The following is a 22,759-nucleotide window of genomic DNA, read 5'->3' as shown; positions in this document are numbered from 1 at the left end:
ACAAATGACTCAATTTCGTTCCTTTTTATGGCTGAGTAATATTCCATTGTATATATGTACCACAACTTCTTTATCCATTCGTCTGTCGATGGACATTTAGGTTGCTTCCATGACCTGGCTGTTGTAAATAGTGCTGCAGTGAACATTGCGGTGCATGTGTCTTTTTGAATTATGGTTTTCTCTGGGTATATGTGCAGTAGTGGGATTGCTGGATCATATGGTAATTCTATTTTTAGTTTTTTAAGGAATGTCCATACTGGTCTCCATAGTGGCTGTATCAATTTACATTCCCACCAACAGTGCAAGAGGGTTCCCTTTTCTCCACACCCTCTCCAGCATTTGTTGTTTGTAGATTTTCTGATGATGCCCATTCTAACTGGTGTGAGGTGATACCTCACTGTAGTTTTGATTTGCATTTCTCTAATAATTAATGATGTTGAGCAGCTTTTCATGTGCTTCTTGGCCATCTGTATGTCTTCTTTGGAGAAATGTCTATTTAGGTCTTCTGCCCATTTTTGGATTGGGTTGTTTGTTTCTTTAATATTGAGCTGCATGAGCTCTTTGTATATTTTGGAGATTAATCCTTTGTCCATTGATTTGTTTGCAAATATTTTCTCCCATTCTGAGGGTTGTCTTTTCGTCTTGTTTATGGTTTCCTTTGCTGTGCAAAAGCTTTGAAGTTTCATTAGGTCCCATTTGTTTATTTTTGGTTTTATTTCCATTACTCTAGCAGGTGGATCAAAAAACATCTTGCTGCGATTTATGTCAAAGAGTGTTCTTCCTATGTTTTCCTCTAAGAGTTTTATAGTGTCCAGTCTTACATTTAGGTCTCGAATCCATTTTGAGTTTATTTATTTATTTATTTATTTTTTCATTTTGAGTTTATTTTTGTGTATGGTGTTAGGGAGTGTTCTAATTTCATTCTTTTTTTAAAATTTTATTTATTTATTTTTTTTTTTTGCGGTACACGGGCCTCTCACTGTTGTAGCCTCTCCCGTTGTGGAGCACAGGCTCCGGACGCGCAGGCTCAGCGGCCATGGCTCACGGGCCCAGCCGCTCTGCGGCATGTGGGACCTTCCCAGACCAGGGCACGAACCCGTGTCCCCTGCATCGGCAGGCGTACTCTCAACCACTGTGCCACCAGGGAATCCCTAATTTCATTCTTTTACGTGTAGCTGTCCATTTTTCCCAGCACCACTTATTGAAGAGACTGTCTTTTCTCCATTGTATATCTTTGCCTCCTTTGTCATAGATTAGTTGACCATAGATGCGTGGGTTTATCTCTGGGCTTTCTATCGTGGTACATTGATCTGTTTCTGTTTTTGTAGACACGGGACTTGAAGGATACATGCAAGGTATTTACAGTGGCTGCCTCTGAGCACTGGCCTTATTAAGAGCTTTTTTCTTTTTCTTCTTTTTTTGCTTATCTGTATTTACCAGTTTTTCTGTACTGAATCTATAATGCTTCTGTTGTAAAATGTATAGAGGGATTATTTTTAAAACTAGAGCTAACCATGATACTAAATGTAGCCTAATATATAATGTGTTCTCCTACCGCCTTTGATTTTTGGAAAACAATTTAAGTGACATAAAAATTTTTTCTTTTTACTCTTAGTGATCAGCCTTTGTACCTTCTCCACATTTGAAGATGGTGAAGCTAGATATTCATACTCTGGCCCATCACCTCAAGCAGGAACGCTTATATGTAAACTCTGAGAAACAGCTCATTCAGAGACTCAATGCAGATGTACTTAAGACAGCTGAAAAGTTGTATCGTACAGCATGGATCGCTAAGCAACAGAGAATTAATTTGGATCGGCTTATTATAACCAGGTAAAGAAAAGGTTTTGAGGTCTTAACTGTTATAAACCACTATAATTCTGCTTATAGCAGTTAATAATCGCTAACTGCAAATAAATCTATTTCCAACAAAGTGCATGGTTTAAGATATTTTAAATCAGCATCTCAATGGTGTCTTTGCTTAGTTTGCTTAATTAACCTATTAACCTAAGCACAGTTGTAGAGAATTATAACTTAAGCATTAATATTTTATACCATACCAATTAATTTTGTATCTTGGCATTATATAACGTTTTATTACTGTAGAGAGTAAATTATGTTGTGTTCTGCTTTTCTCCTAATATTATTTAATATATACATTTTCATGTTTTGCTATTGTATATCTACTTTTCAGTTTTAGAAACCTCATTTTTCACTGTGTTAATACCTGATTGTTCTGTTGTTCCAAGAAGCAGTTTTTAAGTCTAGAAATAGTGATGCTGTGGTATACTGTCGAGAAAAGAAGCCAGACATAGAAGAGTACATACTGTATGAGTCCATGTATATGAAGTTCAAAAAGAGGCAGGACTGATCTTCAATGATAGAAGTCAGAATCCTACTTTTTGGTTTTGACTTTCTTTACACATTTAGATGCTGGTGGTCTAAAAGAGTTTAGCAATTCTGAGTGATCTCATTGCCATGACTATCATCAACTCACATTTCCATGTTTTAGTATAGTATATTGTTATTGTTGTTAATTTTATTATTTTGCTTGTTTGCTTGTTTTTTAGTGCTGAAGCTTCCCCTGCTGAATGTTGCCAACATGCCAAGATTTTGGAAGATACACAGTTCGTTGATGGGTATAAGCAGTTGGGATTTCAGGAGACTGCTTATGGAGAATTCTTAAGTCGATTAAGGGAAAATCCTCGTCTTATTGCCTCCTCTTTGGTTGCCGGAGAGAAACTTAATCAGGAGAACACACAAAGTGTTATTTACACAGTTTTTACCTCTCTCTATGGCAACTGCATTATGCAAGAAGATGAAAGCTACCTCCTTCAGGTGTTGAGATACTTGATTGAATTTGAACTTAAAGAAAGTGACAACCCCAGGCGACTTTTGAGGAGAGGAACTTGTGCCTTCAGTATCTTATTTAAACTTTTTTCTGAAGGACTGTTTTCTGCCAAACTTTTCCTCACAGCAACTTTACATGAGCCAATCATGCAGCTGCTTGTTGAAGATGAGGATCACCTGGAAACAGACCCAAACAAGCTAATTGAGAGGTTCTCCCCATCTCAACAGGAAAAACTCTTTGGAGAGAAAGGCTCAGATAGATTCAGGCAAAAGGTTCAAGAGATGGTGGATTCCAACGAGGCCAAACTAGTGGCTTTGGTGAACAAATTTATTGGTTATCTCAAACAGAACACATACTGCTTTCCACATAGTTTGAGATGGATTGTGTCACAGATGTACAAAACTCTCTCCTGTGTAGACAGACTGGAAGTTGGGGAGGTCAGAGCAATGTGTACTGACCTCCTGTTGGCCTGCTTCATTTGTCCTGCGGTTGTCAATCCAGAACAGTATGGAATAATTTCTGATGCTCCTATTAATGAGGTGGCAAGATTTAATCTGATGCAGGTATGCTTTTGCTAGGCATTCAGTTTAAAGTCAGTTGATTGGGCAGTGGGAGTGGGAACAGAAAATATGATGACATTATTCATATTTTCTTACCATTCCTTTCCCCCAAACCGTCCTAAATATTTGCTTCTTACATTGTGTTGGTTTTTAAATGGAGTCCTCATACACTTGAGTGCATAGTTGAATCTGATTTTCTAGAACAAGCCCTTACCCCTTTCCTATGATTTCAAACTCCAGAATGATTGAAAATTGAGTGTCTTTTATACTTCATTTGGTAACAAAACCTCACCTGAACTAACATGAGGCTATTTATAATTGTTAGTTATTCCATTTCATATTCATGAATATTCATGTTTTGCTGCAGGAATGTTCATGTATCTGATTATAGGAAGCCAGCCTAAATACTGGACATGTTACATGTATGCAGTAACCAACCTTTCTAAAATCTCCAAATTTTGAAATCTGAAACTCCTCTGGACCTAAAAGTTTCAGAAAGAGGATTTTTGGATCTATGTTAGTGCTTTTTTTCCCCTAATCATCTGAACTACTGAAATCATGTTATTATTTCTTAAGGGGTTCTTTTAATTATATCTTATCCCTAGAAATATTGTGAGGAAGAGACAGAGTTTATTTGGAATAGAATATGTCTTGCCTTTGGATGATTTTTTTTTAAATGATAAGCTCTTTTTCATGATCAGTTCTATCATATTGGGGTGTTTAGAAATTAACTATATAGACATCCCTGAAATAAAAATTTTTTATCATCTCTGAAACACTAAATTTATTCTTATGATAATGTTGTTATAGTTTTATTTTTGTCATTCCATTGGAGGTTGAATCACATCTTTTCAAAATGAGTAAAAGGGGGGATTGTCCTAGGTATGAAGATGATGCTGTATGATAATAACTTTCAGCAAAGTGTCTTTAGAGAGAGTGGATTAACAGTTCACTTTTGGCAGTAAGGAACCGGCTCTGTGAATTATTATTTACTTTCAAAACAGCTTATGTTCTGAAGGAATTCTTTGCTTTTAAGTCTAGAAAAAAAATTTACCTTGAGTACTTTATGAACTATAGGGAAAAGTACTTAATAATAACTTGAGATAGTTTGAGTCAGCTTTTACAAATTAATTAAATTTCTAAACACATGAAAAGTACAGCAGCAGAAACGAAGGTGTGTACCTTCATTTCCTAATGTTGTAATAATATGCATTAAAGACAAAGCAAAATTTTCTACGTATTCTTTATAACTCAATCTAAATGTAATAAAATATAGTAAAAGCTGACATAGACAAGATGCACATTTTATTTGGGATCCTATTTTGTATGCCTGGTCAGGTGGTGTGAATTTTTTTTTTAATTTATTTTTTTTATACAGCAGGTTCTTATTAGTTATCCATTTAGTGTGTTAATATTCTTATGAAATACATTTATAGAATGGAATGGAATTGCTTTCACAGTGAGGACTGTGTAAGTGTCTACAGCCTATGTCTTCCCACCTCTGCTCTGGGTTGCAGGTTGGCCGCCTTTTGCAGCAATTAGCAATGACTGGCTCCGAAGAGGGAGATCCCCGGACAAAGAGCAGCCTTGGAAAATTTGACAAAGTAAGAGTGAATACTATGTCGTGTGAAGTACTGCTTATAGAAGGTTCTGCTAAAGTATTAGTGAACCTAACTAATCTCCATATTAAATCTTGTCCCTAGGTGATGTGTAAATTAAATATTCTTTGCAGTTACCCTTGGTTTGGCTATAGAGGATACAGTGCTGGATCAGCAGCATTTAAAGCAAGATGTCATCTGTATAGCAGATTCACTTTGCTGTACAGCAGAAACTAACAAAGCATTGTAAAGCAACTCTACTCTAATAAAAATTAATTAAGAAAATAAAGGAAGGGGTCATCAAAGGTTACTAATTCTCAAAATATATATATATAAACACCAATTATACTTCAATTAGAAAAAAAGATTACTAATTCTCACTTATAGAAATGTTGAGGAGATGCTGTTGTAATGAGAGCCAAAGAGCTATTAAGATTATTTTTAACAGTTTGATTTAGGGCCTTCTCTGGTGGTGCAGTGGTTAAGAATCCACCTGCCAATGCAGGGGACATGGGTTCGAGCCCTGGTCCAGGAAGATCCCACATGCTGCGGAGCAACTAAGCCCATGCACCACAACTACTGAAGCCCGCGCGCCTGGAGCCCATGCTCCACAACAGGGGAAGCCACCGCATTGAGAAGCCCGTGCACTGCAACAAAGAGTAGCCCCCACTCACCGCAACTAGGGAAAGCCTGCGCACAGCAACGAAGACCCAACATAGCCAAAAAATAAATAAAAATTTTAAAAAAAGTTTGATTTAAAAAAATTGTCACTAAATCACGTCTGTGAATATATGAATCAGCAATAAATGTATAATTTTAAGTGTATTTCATAAGTTAACATAGCATTGTTCAGTTGGTATAACTAAATAAAAATTTAAGGGACTTCCCTGGTGGTCCGGTGGTTAAGACTCCACGTTCCCAATGCAGGGGGCCTGGGTTCGATCCCTGGTGGGGGAACTAGATCCTGCATGCATGCCACAACTAAAGATCTCACATGCTGCAACTAAAAGATCCCACACACCACAGTGGAAATTCTGCGTGCTGCAACTAAAGACCCGGTGCAGCCAAATAAATAAATATTTTAAAAAATAAAAAATTTAATTTATCATACTTTGAGTAGGCTGTACATTCAACCTAAAATTAAAAGGTTAGATAGTGTAGTTTCCCTTCCACCTCTGATCTCTAACCTTCATTTCCTCCCTAAATGTTCTTCATGTTTTCAATCTTTTGTGTGTCCTTCAAGAAGTCTGTATGTATACAAGCAACTTCCTAATATATTTTCCTAATTATGAATGGTAGGACTGTGTGCACTGTCTGCCTCATGTTTGTTTCATATACCAGAATATCTTGGAGATTATTTTACATCAGTTCATAGAGAGTTTAATTTTTTTAAATGTTGGGTTTAATATAATTTTCAAGAAGAAAAACTTTCTACATGCTTGTCCACCTCAATCAGAAATTTTATTCCCTTTATTTATTTATTTTTAATAAATTTATTTATTTTTGGCTGCATTGGGTCTTGGTTGCTGCACGCAGGCTTTCTCTAGTTGCGGCAAGCAGGGGCTACTCTTCATTGCGGTGCGCGGGCTTCTCATTGTGGTGGCTTCTCTTGGTGTGGAGCACGGGCTCTAGGCACACGGGCTTCAGTAGTTGTGGCACATGGGCTCAGTAGTTGTGGCTTGCAGGCTTTAGAGCGCAGGCTCAGTAGTTGTGGTGCATGGGCTTAGTTGGTCCACGGCATGTGGGACCTTCCCAGGCCAAGACTCGAACCCATGTCCCCTGCATTGGCAGGTGGATTCTGAACCACTGCGCCACCAGGGAAGTCCCTGTTCCCTTACTTTAAAGAGGAAGTATTTCACTGTGATTTTTTTTCTCCTGTTTGAACAGAGCTGTGTTGCTGCTTTCCTTGATGTGGTGATTGGAGGCCGTGCAGTGGAGACCCCACCAATGTCCTCTGTTAATCTTCTGGAAGGGTTGAGCAGAACTGTAGTTTATATAACCTACAGTCAGCTTATTACTCTGGTAATGGCTTTATTCTTTAATAGGACTTTCTCAGAAGTCATTTATCTGAACATGGGCAGAGTCCTAGATGAGTACATTGTGTGAGAAATATATATTGTGTTTGAAAAATTGATTTCATAAGCTAAATGTCCTTTTACTTTTGCCAGGTGAATTTTATGAAGAGTGTGATGTCTGGAGATCAACTGAGAGAAGATAGAATGGCTCTTGACAATTTATTGGCAAACCTGCCCCAGGCAAAGTCAGGAAAAAGCAGCAGTTTGGAAATGACTCCCTACAGTACTCCTCAGCTGTCTCCAGCAACCACTCCAGCAAATAAAAAGAATCGATTGCCTATAGGTAAAGAGAATTTCTCATATTGAGGCTTTCCTTTAAATTTAATATTTCTTTCTTAGCCTTTGTTATTGCTTAGCATTTGGGAAAATAGTTTTAAATAATTTGGAGAAGTTCTTCTCTTCATTTTTACTGGTGGTAGTTCAATTTTTTTGGGGCTGCCTTGGGTCTTTGTTGCTGCGTGAGGGCTTTCTCTAGTTGCGGTGAGCGGGGGCTACTCTTCAATGCAGTGGCTTCTCTTGTTGCGGAGCACGGGCTCTAGGTGCGTGGGCTTCAGTAGTTGTGGTATGCAGGCTCAGTAGTTGTGGCGCACGGGCTTAGTTGCTCTGCAGCATGTGGGATCTTCCTGGACTAGGGCTCGAACCCGTGTCCCCTGCATTGGCAGGCGGATTCTTAACCTCTGTGCCACCAGGGAAGCCCTAATTCAACTTTTAAAATAAAATTTAAAAAATTGCACCATATTAGTTAAGGTTCATCCGTAGGCTTAAGCTTTTTTTTTTTTAATAAATTGATTGATTGATTGATTTTTGGCTGAGTTGGGTCTTCGTTGCTGCACGCAGGCTTTCTCTATTTGCAGCGAGTGCGGGCTACTCTTCGTTGTGGAGTGCGGGCTTCTAATTGCGGTGGCTTCTCTTGTTGCGGAGCATGGGCTCTAGGCACGTGGGCTTCAGTAGTTGTGGCACGTGGGCTTCCGTAGTTGTGGCTCGCGGGCTCTAGAGCGCAGGCTCAGTAGCTGTGGTGCATGGGCTTAGTTGCTCCACGGCATGTGGGATCTTCCCAGACTGGGGATCGAACCTGTGTCCCCTGCGTTGGCAGGTGGATTCTTAACCACTGCGCCACCAGGGAAGCCCAGGCTTTAGCTTTATCTAGACATACTTGTCATAATTAATTGGAATCATGCCACTTGCAGTATACTTTGTTTACTGTAAGTCATCATTTGAATTATGTACTGTCATCATTTGAATTATGTACCCTGTTCTTTCCACAGAGTTCTAAATAATATAATAAAATAATATTATTTTAGAAATTTCTATCAGTAAAGTTGAAAATATATAGTTACTATTTTTTCATTATTATTAATAGCCAGTCTTTTATTGACTGAGTTAAGATCTTTGTTATTTTATAAAATAAGGCAAAACTTCTGTTTTGTCAATTTTAAGAAATAGGTTTAATTAAGCCTTATTTCCTTAGTAAACATTTATCCATAATAAATCTGTATAATCTGTAATAATATCTATATAAATCCACAAACAAATTGAGCATATGTATACTATGTACCACGCTCAGGGTAAGTATTTTCTAAATGTTCTTTCACATTTAATTCATGCAAAAAATCGACACAAAAAGTGGTCTTATCACTGTCCTGCAGGCGGGGCACTGTGTTCAACACTGGTGATACAAAGACCCTTAAGTCATGCCCTTACACGTAGGTTAGTTGCTGATAGTCCAGTTGGGGAGAATGAGAAGAGACCAGTACCCTTCAGTGTACTGAGTGTCTGACGGAGATAAGCATAGAGGGTTATGGGGACACCTAACTTAGCGGTGTGGTGATGCTGTCAGGAGAAGATCCGGCAGCAGGTGAAGGCTGCACTTTCTCTTGGAGGATGAATGGAAGTTAGACAAAGTAAACAAGACCCAGAGAGAGTGTTTAGACCAAGGGAGCAGAGTATTTTAGTGCCAACTTTTTAACGGTCATGAGGAGCTCAGCAGTGAGCATGAATAGTTATTATATTTTATACTTTTTTTTTTTTTGCGGTACACGGGCCTCTCACTGTTGTGGCCTCTCCTGTTGCGGAGCACAGGCTCCAGACATGCAGGCTCAGCGGCCATGGCTCACGGGCCCAGCCACTCCGCGGCATGTGGGATCTTCCCGGACTGGGGCACAAACCCGTGTCCCCTGCATCAGCAGGCAGACTCTCAACCACTGTGCCACCAGGGAAGCCCTATATTTTATACATTCTGAAGAATGGGATTTCATTTTTAAACTCCCATGAGCTGATTTGTTAAGAATTGTCAGTTTCTTAAAATTAATCTACCTTACTTTTAACATAATATGGAATAATATTATCAACAGGAATGTGGCATCATATTCTTCAAGTCTTTGGCTTTCATCATCTCAAAATGTCAATTTTCAGAATTATAAATAGAAAAAAAAAGAAACTTGACATTGAATGATTTTTAATATTATAGGCTATTAGCACTTTTTTAACATGAAGAAATAAATGAGTTTTGGTAAACCAGAGATTTTTTTTTTCCATGATTCACTCGTGTTCTTTCGTTTCTTTTCATCCAGAATGTCATTCATTAAATAAGAGTATAATGGAAAGTAAATTTCAAATGTTTGCCCAGTATTAATTTGTATAGTCATGTGACCTGGTCATTGAACTTATTTCATATTTTAAAAGATGTGTCCATTATTCAGAGGGTTGATTTTCTTTCTGTTTAATGCTTTCGCACCCCAGGACAACAGTTCGCAGCCATAGCTGCCTGGGATTCCTTAGCCACCAATCTTACTGCTCATATTACTCTAGTAACCCCTTTTGGTGGGTAATAGGCTTTTCCTTTTCTTATGTAACTTTTATTTAAGAAATAGTTTATGAAATTTTGCTCCATGTGCATGTTGCTTTTGCTTTATGTAAATTGGTACATGAATTTTGATTACTTGCATTTTTATAAATTGTAAAGTTTGTTCCTTAAGATTCACGTAATTGTTCATAAAATTGAAGTTAAGTTTACAGTTCAAGAGAAGACAGTGAGGGTCAGCAAAGAAAGGTGTAAGTGAACCTGTTTTAGACTTTTGGAAGTTGATGTGTGCTTTGAGTTTTGAAAGAGTGATTGATGAACTGATCTACAGCATTGTGGAGAGAACATGATTGTTTATAGTTCTGTCTTCAAGTAGGTCAGCTTTCACCGAAACTGAAGTTGAAAGACTTTTATTATAATTGAGTGTTTGTGCTTCATGTCTGCACTTTTATTTGCCCTGAAGGAGTATCTATTTAGTATTCTGGTTGTATTGAATCTTATTGTTCTCTGAAAAAACCTGACACTTATCACAGAAGACTAAAGTTCATAGAGAAATTGTCACAAACTATCTAAATCTTTCAGTTTCCAAAAGTTCTTGTAAGGGAATTCCCTGGCGGTCCAGTGGTTGGGACTCCATGCTTTCACTACCGAGGGCCCGGGTTCGATCCTTGGTTGGGGAACTAAGATCCCACAGGCCGCTCAGTGCAGCCAGAAAACAAAACAAACAAACAAACAAACACAAAGACCCACCAAAAACAAAAGTTCTTATAAGATCTATAGGATGGATTACTTTAGAAAAAGGTATTACTTATTTACTTATAAGTAGGGGAAAAACACCCCCAAGTAATTAGATCCGTCAGTAATTTAGAATGTTCCCATAAAGCAGAAAGGAAACTTATATTCAAACAAAGAGAACTCTTCTGCATCTTTAGGAAGAGGTTAATACATTTCAGGAAACACTGTGTTTTCAAAAACTGATTCTGGTTTTGTCAGCAGTTGCCGACGTGTATAACTTTCTATGGCTATCAGATTTCTATGTGAACTTTTCTAGTGCTTTTAAGTTTAGTTATTAGTATGGGAGACCTGTGGCAGTTAAATCATTTTGTTGGAGAAATAGTTGAAGATATTATACCTTGAAAAGATAAGGAATAAAGTAATGCTTTTCTTGTCACTCCCAAGTCTTAAATTGATTGGGACGTGTTTGCTGTTCTGCAGGTGTAAACTGTGTCACTCCCTGTCAGGTGAATATGGATCATTGTTTCTGTTGATCAGTTTTGAAGGAGAATTTGTATTAGTCATTAGTAGAGTAGCTGGGAAAATATGGGTTTTTTTTTTTTTAATTCATACTCTCACCACTCTTTTTTTGTGCATGTGCAAATGTTCTGCATTAATAGAAAATATATTTTTGTATTAATGTGCCATTTTCTTCATTTTGTCTTTTTCTCTAAATTATCTTACTTGAAATTTTTTTATTAGCAACTCGGAGCAGAAGCCGCACCAATGTTCTAATGGACTTACATATGGACCATGAAGGATCAGCTCAAGAAACTATCCAGGAAGTGCAGCCAGAAGAGGTGTTGGTCATTTCCTTAGGAACAGGTCCCCAGCTTACTCCAGGGATGATGTCAGAAAATGAGGTATGACTGTATGATACACTTAGCTTGTAGCTATTAATGTTAAGAACTTCAGATTCTTTTCTCCTCAGTAAAGGTCACTTGCTTCTATAAATCAGTATACATTTAACAGATATTTTTCATTATCTTCAGTGGGTCTCCCATGATACCCCATCAAATGCTCAACTCCCTGTGAACAGTTCTGGAGGTCCTTCACATTAATAAACCTGTGGCACTGTAGTTGATAACCATACCCATACCAAAAGGAATTTTCCTAATAGTAGTAGAAGAGGCAGGAAGCCAGGAAGTTGTGTTATAGAAATTGAAGAGACTTTTCCAGGGACCTGTAGGAAATATTTTATGTTTCTTTTCTTTTTAATGATATAGTAGTGGTATTCCTGCTTTAAAGAGCCAAACAGTATTTAGAAATAATTTCTGTTCTTTGGCTGGTTGGGAAGAAATGGAAGAGATAATTGAAAGGAAAACTAAGTAGAATATTTTAAGGAAATGGGGTTGGGGATATGAGAATCAGTTTTAAGATATTTGTAAACAGAAGAGCTTGAACAGAAGCAAGAGGAAAGAAGTTTTGACTCTAAACATAGGAGCCTCTTCTCATAGATTGTGACCTCTTGAGAAAGAAGGATTTTCTTACCTTCAACAGTGACTGCTTATTATTCAACAAAGCCTATTCCTGGCCTGGGAAGAAGGGACCAGTTATAGTGGTTGATACAGTGATGATGGTGGTTGATTAAGTGGTGTGACTTGCAGGAAAGAGGACCATCAAAATCCACAACCCTGTTCCCCCCCACACATTCAAAGTGAATAAGCTGGCAAAAACTGTCAGAATCAACTTTTTGGGAACTCTAGAATGTAATAAACTTGTGGCAACCAGGGGAATGCTTAATGAGGAAAAGAACTGCTGCGTTTCAGTAAGAGAGTCTGTGGCATTTTACTCCCCCTGTTACCGTCCCCCGACCCCCACCCAATGGCAGCCTTGAAGACAGCCGCCAGCATTCCTGCCCAGGGAAATATCTAGATTGTGGTATGATCCTTTTGTTTTTCGTTAATTCATACCACTCTCGAGGCCTTCAGATGGATTTTTCCTGAAGATTTATTGCACATTGCTCACTCTGATGAGTGTGAAGGCTCAAGTTATCTTACAAATACAAAATGTAAAATCTTTATGTCTGCATTTAATTTCAAGCAAATAGGGAAAAGATTCTATTTTTAAATGACCTTTTAAAAGCATCACATGAGTAAATATATGGAGTCATTAGAAAACCTTTAATTTACTTATTTAAATGTGAGGTCAAAACAGCGCCTTGGGCTTCCCTGGTGGCGCAGTGCTTGAGAGTCCGCCTGCCGATGCAGGGAACACGGGTTCGTGCCCCGGTCCAGGAAGATCCCACATGCCGCGGAGCGGCTGGGCCCGTGAGCCATGGCCACTGAGCCTGCACGTCCGGAGCCTGTGCTCCACAAAGGGAGAGGCCACAACAGTGAGAGGCCCGCGTACAGCAAAAACAAAACAAAACAAACAAACAAACAAAAAACAGCGCCTTAAGGGTTTGGTTTTTTTTTTTGGCTTTGTGTTGGGTTTTTTTTTTTTTTTTTGGTACGCGGGCCTCTCACTGTTATGGCCTCTCCCGCTGCAGAGCACAGGCTCCGGATGCGCAGGCTCAGCGGCCATGGCTCACGGGCCCAGCCGCTCCGCGGCATGTGGGATCTTCCGGACCAGGGCACAAACCCGTGTCCCCTGCATCGGCAGGCAGACTCCCAACCACAGCGCCACCAGGGAAGCCCTTGTTTTTTCTTTTTAATTGAGGACACTGTTCTTCACATTGCAGCAGCAGCCTAGGAACCCAGTGGTTGTGAGTTCAGGTTCCAGGTGTGCTTAATACATGCTGTGACATCCAGCAAAGCACTCAGTTCTTCATTAAGTTGGAGATACACATACAGAGTTGAGTTATGAGGTTTGTGGGGAGTGAGAAGTAATTGTTATTTGGAAATCATCTAACAGAAAGCTCTGTAAAAAGGCAATCAGCTCTAAGCTAGATGTGGCATAGAAGTCATACTTCGGCTTCTGGTATGGACTTTGTGGCCGTGTGTATGGTGATCAAGTGGAGGTTCTAAGTAGACTGATTAATTCTGGTGCCTACAGAATAATTTGTTTACATGTTTTTTTCCTATTAATTAGTTTATTAACTTTTAGAAAAATGCACACAAAATTAATGTCACTTTACTGTGCCAAATGCTTTATGTGCATCTTTTTATTTAATCCTCAACAACTCCGTGGCATATGTACTGTTACTATCACCATTTTATAGATGAAGATGATGAGGCTCAGAGAGCTTAAAAAACGTATCCAAGTTTACATAGTTGGCCCATGGCAGAACTGGGAGGACTGGACTGCTGAGTCTGAAGCCTCCGACTCCTGCAAACCTAATCACTGCTCATCGATGTCCAATTGCCTGTTCAGTTGCTGAAACTGGTAGGGTGATGGAAAGACATAGGTTCAGTTCTTCTAACTGGTGCACTTTTATCCCAGGGGTACTTAAAAACTTGATTGGAGCCCTATAAATGGGTTTTCAGTTAAAAATGATAATTTAATATTAAGACGAACTTAAATATGCATTTGCCATGGTTTGTTTTCTTACCAATAATCTCTCAGTTGTGATAAACTAATGGCATTTTATTTTTCAGGTCCTAAACATGCAGCTTTCAGATGGAGGACAAGGAGATGTCCCTGTCGATGAAAACAAACTCCACGGTAAACCTGATAAAACCTTGCGCTTTTCCCTCTGCAGTGATAATCTGGAAGGAATATCTGAAGGTGAAGGGTTACTTCATTCAAGGAGTTGTGTGATTCAAGTAATATTTTGTTTTGTGTTCTTTAAAGGAGCCTTAAAAATTACAATTATGCCACCTGTGCCTCTCACTGAGGAGAATAATGAAGTTTTCCTCTAATGATCTTGAACAGTTGGCTGTAAAGATTGTTTCTTTGAATAAAATTGACATTGCAAGAGACCTTTGGTCATATAAAATGGAGACGATCTAAGTCTGCATTGAGACTTGAATAATACCAAGTTTTATTTCACTAGTATTAACATATACCAAAGCTTGTAGAGCTCCTTTAGAGGGATATAATGCATGTCTAAATGGGAAAAAAATGGACTCACTAGAATTTCAGGGTGTTGTGTATACTGCTAATGTTTTAATGAAGCAGAAAGATACAATGGAAGTAGGATAGGAATAAAAAAGAAAATGAAAAGGCAAGATTGTAAAGTGAGAATATGTCACTCCATGCGCTAGGACAAGCTTTTTTTTTTTTTTTTTTTTTTTTTTTTTTGCGGTATGCGGGCCTCTCACTGTTGTGGCCTCTCCCGTTGCGGAGCACAGGCTCCGGACGCGCAGGATCGGCGGCCATGGCTCACGGGCCAAGCCGCTCCGCGGCATGTGGGATCTTCCCAGACTGGGGCACGAACCCGTGTCCCCTGCATCAGCAGGCGGACTAGGACAAGCTTTTTTAATGAAGAAGTTTCAATTTGACAAACATTTTAAAATAAACATAAATGGTAATAACTTTTCCTTTTTTTCTCACTTTTGAAAACATAAGTAGTGTACATTCATTCTAGAAAATGAAGGAAAAATTGAACCATCTGTGACCTTACCGTTCTATTAATAACAGTTAACATTTTGGTTTATTTATAGCAAAATTAGGCTTAGGCTGTTTTGTAACCTTTTTTTGTTTAACAATATAACAGTAACATTTCCCTTTGTAATTTAGCATTCTTAAATAACATGGTTTTTAATGTCTATTTTCTTTAACTTCAATTGGGCATTTATCATAATTTATTTAAACATTCTTCTGTGATTACACATGTAGATTGCTTTCACTTTTCAGACATTATAAGAAGCACTGCAACAAGCGACCTTAGGTGAATTTTTGACTAGTTCCTTAGGATAAATTTCTAAAAGCAGAATTTCTAGCTTAAAGGGCGTGTTTATTTATAGGGCATAACAGCATTAAAAGCACTTTAATCAGTCTTTTTAGTCTCTTATCAAAGCATGAAAAATTACATGGTGGCTCATGACTGCCAAAAAAAGCTCACTCACAGTATAAACGTTTCTCTAGGTCCTTCAAATCGTTCTAATTCAGTATCCTCACTAGACCTGGAAGGGGAATCTGTATCAGAACTTGGAGCAGGACCTTCTGGGAGTAATGGAGTTGAAGCTCTACAGCTGTTAGAGCATGAGCAAGGTAAAGTGAGGTTGAATTCAGCTGTTCAAGCAGCAAAGAATTTACCTGGTTGCAGAATAAACAATCTGTTTCCATGTAAGTTGGCTGTGTTCAGTTGATTATATAATGACCATTAAACTTGCATTTACTCATAGTTCCTTCAGTTCTTAAAAATGTGTTTAGTTGGCAATTCCCTGGCGGTCCAGTGGTTAGGACTCAGCAGTTTCACTGCGGTGGCCCAGCATCAGTCCCTGGTTGGGGAACTAAGATCCTGCAAGCCTAGTGGCTTGGCAAAAAAAAAAAAAAAAAAAAATGTGTTTAGTTGCTAAGTGGATTATTCAGGCTAAAATTACATAGAATACTTAAAATGAATTGCTTGAATTCTGTAATATTTGCTATTTCAATTCTGTAATATTAAATTTTTAAGGGATACTAAGATAAATACGCAGAGCTCAAGGAACTTAGAATAGGGAGAGAATGGTACACAAATGATTAAAATTATCATAAAAGTGCTTTGGCAGTTCTGAGTGAGAAATACATGTGGTTGAAAGTGTAGGGAAAAGCTTATTGGGAGAAAATAGTAACCTCAAAGCCTGGCTGGCATTGCATTGGCTGAAACTAGAGATATTCTAGGTGAAGGAATAGTAGTATAAGCAAGTCAGGGAGGTGGGAAGCCATAGTACTTACTCAGGAACTGTCAAGTAGGGTCATAGCGTGAGGTAAGGATGAAAAGTACATGGATCCCTTTTGTGCTTTAGGAAGATTAATATGAAAAAGTCCTTTGGATTTGTCCATTTAAAGATCAGTGGAATCACAGGAATGTTGAGGGCAGATGCCCTCAACTGGATTTGAGGCAGTGACTTTAGTGTGTATAAAAATCACCTGGGGAATTAGGGGGGAAAAAAAGACATTTCCCATGTCTCATTTCTAGAAATCCTGGATCAGTCTGTTTTTGGAAAGGAAAAGAGTATTGCCAATTGGGTTATGTGTGGGGTGAATAAAAGTAATGCTGTGTTTTTACTGGATCAGTTTGTCACTGTATTATTTAGGATTAAAATTTCTGCAGATAACAGAAACCTAAAATAATATTAGCTTAAGATAGAAAGAATATCACCTCTTTAACAAGCCGTCTAGGTGATTCTGATATGGGTGGTTGGCAGTCTACACTCGTGAATACTAGGTTAAGAAGTGAATGGGGGGCTTCCCTGGTGGCGCAGTGGTTGAGAGTCCGCCTGCCGATGCAGGGGACACGGGTTCGTGCCCCGGTCTGGGAAGATCCCACGTGCCGCGGAGCGGCTGGGCCCGTGAGCCATGGCCGCTGGGCCTGTGCGTCCGGAGCCTGTGCTCCGCAACGGGAGAGGCCACAACAGTGAGAGGCCCACATAACGCAAAAAAAAAAAAAAAAAAAAAAAGAAGTGAATGGGGACTTCCCTGGTGGTCCAGTGGTTAAGGCTTCACGTTTTTTGTTTTTTTTGGGTTTTTTTGGTATGGGTTTATCTGTTAATTATTGCCACAATAATGCTATGTAACAAACCACCCCAAAACTTGGTGCCTTAAAACAATAAACTTTTTTTTGTTGTTGTTGTGGTACATGATCCTCTCACTGTTGTGGCCTCTTCCGTTGCGGAGCACAGGCTCCAGACATGCAGGCTCAGCGGCCATGGCTCACGGGCCCAGCCGCTCCGCGGCATGTGGGATCCTCCCGGACCAGAGCACAAACCCGTGTCCCCTGCATCGGCAGGCGGACTCTCAACCACTGCGCCACCAGGGAAGCCCTGAACATTGATTTTTGCTCTCACGTCTGTGGGTCAGCCAGGTGGTGGTTCTGATTTGGACTGGCCTCATTCATGCATCTCTTGTCATCAGTGGTTGAGTAGGGAGCTCTGCTAATCTTAGCTGGGGGTCCGTTGGTCACTGGGGAGCTGGCTCATCTAGGATGACCTTTGCTTTGTTCCATGTGGTTCCTCATCCTCCAGCAGACTGGTTTCAGCTTGTCCTCATGGGAGAACCAAGGATGAGAGAGCAGAGGTTTCTAAGTTCTCTCTTGAGGCCTAACCTCACAACTGGCACACTTCCTCCTTAGCTTTTGGACAAAGCAAGGAACCAGGCCTGTGCAAATTCAGAGAAAGGGGAATATATCCCAATTCTTGACCAAAGTCACACTCTAGAGGACAGGGAGACAACTGATTGCATGGATGGCCCCAGTTAATTTACTGGAAGGGGGAGGACATATGCAGAGCTCAATTCAGAGAGGGAAAGAGTACATCCGTGAGGGAATAATTCAGTGTTTTAGTACTATGTGCTGAGTGTTAATGTTAAAATATGTAACTTGAAGTTCAAAGACAAAAAGGTCTTTAAAGTTGATATAAAAAATGATAGCTGTGCTACCATTTTTTTAAGTGCTTAATTTTGTTTTTGATAGCTACAACCCAGGATAATCTCGATGATAAGCTAAGGAAGTTTGAAATTCGTGACATGATGGGACTGACAGATGATAGGGATATATCAGAAACAGTGAGTGAGACGTGGAGTACAGATGTCTTGGGAAGTGATTTTGACCCTAACATTGATGAAGATCGCTTGCAAGAAATCGCAGGTAACTGCTATTTAATGTCTCTGGAAGATTGCTGTTTATTCATATCCACCCACCCCTCATGGGAGGGTGCCCTGACAAACATGGTGTGTATGTTAGCAGTAACTGGGAAACTGAGGTAATTGTATGTGACAAGGCATTTGTGTATTTCTTTTTTCTTTACTTAAATATAGGTAGTATTTTCCCCTGTCTACATTTAAGTGCCCCTCCCCCTGCAAAAAAGAAAAAACAGTCTTTTGAATCAGCTTCTTGTCAATTCTTGTTTGCAGGGCATAGTATATGTTCTTAGTCTGTGATTAGCATATTCTTCTTTTGAGACTAAACACCTTGCCTTAACATGAAAATTCTTACAGGTTATAGCCATAAAATCTTTCAGAATAATATGATACTGAGATTCTCTAAAAACCGAATTTACTTCTGGAAGGTTTAATTCAGTTCCAAAGAATGACCAGTTTTTTCTTTTTTTCTTTTTTTATACCAAGTTTATCGAGATACAATTTACGTACGTGAAAAGTTACCCTTTTTAGGATATTGTTCTGTCTGTTCTGAAAGATTCATACAGTCTTGTAGTCACCATCTTTATTTTCTTTTTAAATCATGGAACATTTCAAACAAATACAGGAGAGAACAGTATAATGAACACCATGTACCCATCACTCAGCTTCAACAGTCACACATACACACATGGCCAGTTTTGTTTCATCTCTTCTCCCACCTTGTTATCCCCTCCCCCGATTATATAATCACAGGTTAATCAGGCAGGTTCCAGACATTATTTTATTTGTAATTATTTCATGATGCATCTTTATTTTCTAAATTTTTAAATTTAACTTTTATTTTATATTGGAGTAGTTGATTTATCAGTACAGTGTTGTCTTAGTTTCAAGTGTATAGCAAAGTGATTCAATTATACGTATATCCATTCTTTTTCAGATTCGTTCCCCATGTGGGTTATTACAGAGCATTGAGCAGAGCTTTCTCTGCTGTGCAGTAGGTCCCTGTTGACCATCTATGCCATATATGGCAGTGTGCATATGCCAATCCCAAACTCCTAATTTATCCCTCCCCCCATCTTTCCCCCTTGGTAACCATGACGTATCTTTAAAAGTTACCTTTTACCAGTTTTTCCAAAGGTTCTTCATCTACTGAAATAAAATTGTTCTTTTATTAGGTTTAATCAGAAGTAGTGGAGCATTCTGAACCTTGAGTATTTTTCACACAGGTTTACAATAATGTTTAATCTTTCTATTTGTATTTTTAAGCAGTGTAAATAGATTTCTCAATTGGTTTTGCATTATTTTGTTCCAGATGTCAAAGTACAATAGTATTTTTCCTGGCAATGAGCTGTATTTGGGCAATAAGCTGTATTTGCAGTTGAATGAGTGCTACAGAGGAGATGTGTGTTTTCCTGCAAATATATTTTATTGCTCTGAATATGTGGCTAATGTGCCAGAAGAAAACATATTTGGCCAGTATAACTTTCTATGGTTAAATGTCTCTGTTTGAGTGTTTTTAATCCCTGAAGGACTAAAATATTAGAGAGATGTTAGGGACACGTAAAATTTGCTAAAACGTCAAGATGAAAACTAGTTGAAATGACTTGTCCTAATGATCTGTGTTTTCTCGATGGAGACTAAGGTGAACAGTAGGAAACTGATGAAAAGGAGCTTGCGTTATTGTGACCGAAGTGGGAAATTTATGTTTTTAGTGGTGTTATTCATTGAAATTACTCTTTCCTTGGCTTCTTTCTTGTGAGTAGAGAGATTTTGTTAGCTTAGTGTTTGGCTTTTTTCCATCATCACTGCTCTTTCCCTGAGGACGTTTGTTAACCCTTTACTCCCTACTGGTTATACAGGTGCAGCAGCAGAGAACATGTTAGGCAGTTTACTGTGCCTGCCAGGTTCAGGGTCAGTGCTTCTTGACCCCTGCACTGGTTCTACCATATCAGAGACAACAAGCGAAGCTTGGAGTGTAGAGGTATTGCCAAGTGACTCAGGTTAGTATGCTGTCATTGTTTGCTTTTTGATTTGCACAGAAGTTTTAAATGTAAGGTATCCTAATTTCTATATTATGTACCTTTTGTCAGATATACATTTGACAAGTATGAGGCCATCACATTGCTAAGAATTTCAAATGGAAAATTAGTTTATTGTATTTTCTGTCCATCAAGAAAAAATGCAGTGTTGGATGGCATAGGCTAAGATGGCAGGTGCTTTCTGACTCTGTTTAGTTACCTTGGAAGCAGTCGTTAGTAAGTCATCAGGATTCTATGTGGGACATTGAGTTCAGTATCTCCCACTAACTTATCACAACCACTCTGAGTGGTTGGATGCCTGGTAAGCATGTTTAGATTTGGAGAACTTGACCCAAAGATACCTAATGTATTTTTGAAATGCATTGACATTGAGGCTCTGGAATCCTGAGAATTATTTTGTGCAGGATTATTATAAACATATATAAAGTATTTTGTACTTTCTCTTATGTATTGCATTTCTGCTTTTTTTCTGATTATGAATATAAATCCTTGTCTTCAACTAAATGTCAAGTACCAGAATACAAATATAAGTAACTATATATCTGAATTACCTTCTTTTTGATTGCTTGGCTCAAGAATAATGAAGCAATCTTGATATGTGTTTTTTTTTTTTTTTTTTTTTTTTTTTTTTTTTTTTTTTTTTTTTTTTGTGGTACGCGGGCCTCTCACTGTTGTGGCCTCTCCCGTTGCGGAGCACAGGCTCCGGATGCGCAGGCTCAGCAGCCATGGCTCACGGGCCCAGCCGCTCCGCGGCATATGGGATCCTCCCAGACCGGGGCACGAACCCGTATCCCCTGCATCGGCAGGCGGACTCTCAACCACTGCGCCACCAGGGAGGCCCTTGATATGTGTTTTTTAATGTTACCACATTCAGACATGCTAACCTTTACATAAGGAGACGGTAGGATTAGCTCAGTATTGAACATCCATAGGAGTTATTTTTTAGAAAGTGGTTGATTTAATGCTAAGCTGTTCTGTATTCTCTTGTTTAGTTTACTTGTTAACCAATAGAATACTCTGTGAAATTAGTGATCTGGAAGCAGAGTTTTCATCTGTGCACAGTGAACTGGCCTGTATTAGGATGAAAATCACAACCTCGACCTCTTTAACACTTGATCTAACAAACTTTGCTAACTGGCCCAGACTTAAAAGTCTATTTACACTGATTTCATTCATGCCCTGGTAGCTTTCTTCATCTGGGTTGCAAAAGCTGAAACTGTGATGTGCTAGTAGAATCACTAATGTGATACCTCACTTTTTCTGTTTAGAGGCTCCAGATCTAAAGCAGGAGGAGCGACTGCAAGAACTGGAGAGCTGTTCAGGACTGGGTAGCACATCTGATGATACGGATGTCAGGGAGGTCAGTTCCCGCCCCAGCACACCAGGCCTCAGTGTTGTGTCGGGTATGTCTGGCTTGTTTTAAGGAATAAGGATTTGAAGGTGTGTTCCCACCTCCCCATTTATAAAGTTGATAGCAAAGAGATGTATTTTATTTAAGATCTGAGTAATTTCCAGGAAACTTATTTCTGTGGGACCTGACATCAATGAGAAGTTAATGTGTGCCGTTATAGAGCCTGTCAAAGTAGTTGACAAATGGTCTGTGTGTGTTCCCTCTATAACTCTATCTGTTCTTGGTAGCCTCTGCTACTGTATTTAGACATCACATGATAATTCTGATTATGTTGTACAAATGAAGGTAAATATATTTAAGCAATTGTACAATAAAGGATATAATACCAAACAACTCACATGTAAAGAACTGAGACACAAAAAATGTGAGAATGTATACATTTCTCCAAACTTCATTTACTTTTTGTATGGTTATTTTGTTCTTGCTGTTTATTTTTTACCATTTTTTTTAAAGGCATAAGTGCAACCTCTGAGGATATTCCCAATAAGATTGAAGACCTGAGATCTGAGTGCAGCTCTGATTTTGGGGGTAAAGATTCTGTCACTAGTCCAGACATGGATGAAGTAACTCATGGTAAGAAGGGGAAATGAGAATGACTTTTAGAAATGATCACATCCATGTTGAAACTGGCAGCCTTTGACACATTGCTGGTGATAGTATCAACTGTTGCAGCACTTCAGGGTGTAGTTTGGCAATATGTGTGTAAGGCCTTAGAATAAGGTTCACATGCTAAATTTGGTTCAGTTAGCCCACTTTAGGAATCAGTCATAAGGAAACAGTTCCTGTATGGAGAAAGTCTTATGCACAAAGATGTTCTTCATAATATTTATATTGGCAGAAAATTAGAACCAACCTAAGAACTGAAAAATAGAATGGCTAAGTGAATTTTGATGTAACCACTTATTAGAACTTATACAGCTATTTTTTAAATGCTTTAAATAATATGAAATAATTTGGAGAAATACCTAGAACATAATACCACTTGG

The 22,759-nt window shown here is 38.8% G+C and overlaps 1 protein-coding gene across 4 annotated transcripts in view; it reads left to right on the top strand.

Annotated features, from left to right (window-relative positions):
• Nucleotides 1-1,642: 1,642 nt before the first annotated feature.
• Nucleotides 1,643-22,759, top strand: part of GAPVD1 (GTPase activating protein and VPS9 domains 1) — a gene marked incomplete at its 5' end in the record, with an annotated part of 46,535 nt that continues 25,418 nt past the window's right edge. For 2 of the 4 annotated variants that reach the window (XM_079706567.1, XM_079706565.1), the window contains 12 exons: nt 1,649-1,833; nt 2,571-3,414; nt 4,929-5,015; nt 6,897-7,031; nt 7,178-7,367; nt 11,361-11,521; nt 14,198-14,264; nt 15,630-15,755; nt 18,157-18,330; nt 20,183-20,323; nt 21,631-21,765; nt 22,227-22,346. In XM_079706567.1, coding sequence (XP_079562693.1) covers nt 1,649-1,833; nt 2,571-3,414; nt 4,929-5,015; nt 6,897-7,031; nt 7,178-7,367; nt 11,361-11,521; nt 14,198-14,264; nt 15,630-15,755; nt 18,157-18,330; nt 20,183-20,323; nt 21,631-21,765; nt 22,227-22,346 — 2,365 coding nt within the window. Of the gene's footprint in view, nt 1,834-2,570; nt 3,415-4,928; nt 5,016-6,896; nt 7,032-7,177; nt 7,368-11,360; nt 11,522-14,197; nt 14,328-15,629; nt 15,756-18,156; nt 18,331-20,182; nt 20,324-21,630; nt 21,766-22,226; nt 22,347-22,759 lie in introns of all 4 variants that reach the window. The other 2 variants (XM_079706568.1, XM_079706566.1) reach the window with 2 other exon arrangements.

Source organism: Hyperoodon ampullatus, assembly GCF_949752795.1.
Source record: "Hyperoodon ampullatus genome assembly, chromosome: 6".
Classification (NCBI taxonomy): Eukaryota; Metazoa; Chordata; class Mammalia; order Artiodactyla; family Ziphiidae; genus Hyperoodon; species Hyperoodon ampullatus.
This window is presented reverse-complemented; position numbering and strand designations above follow the sequence as displayed.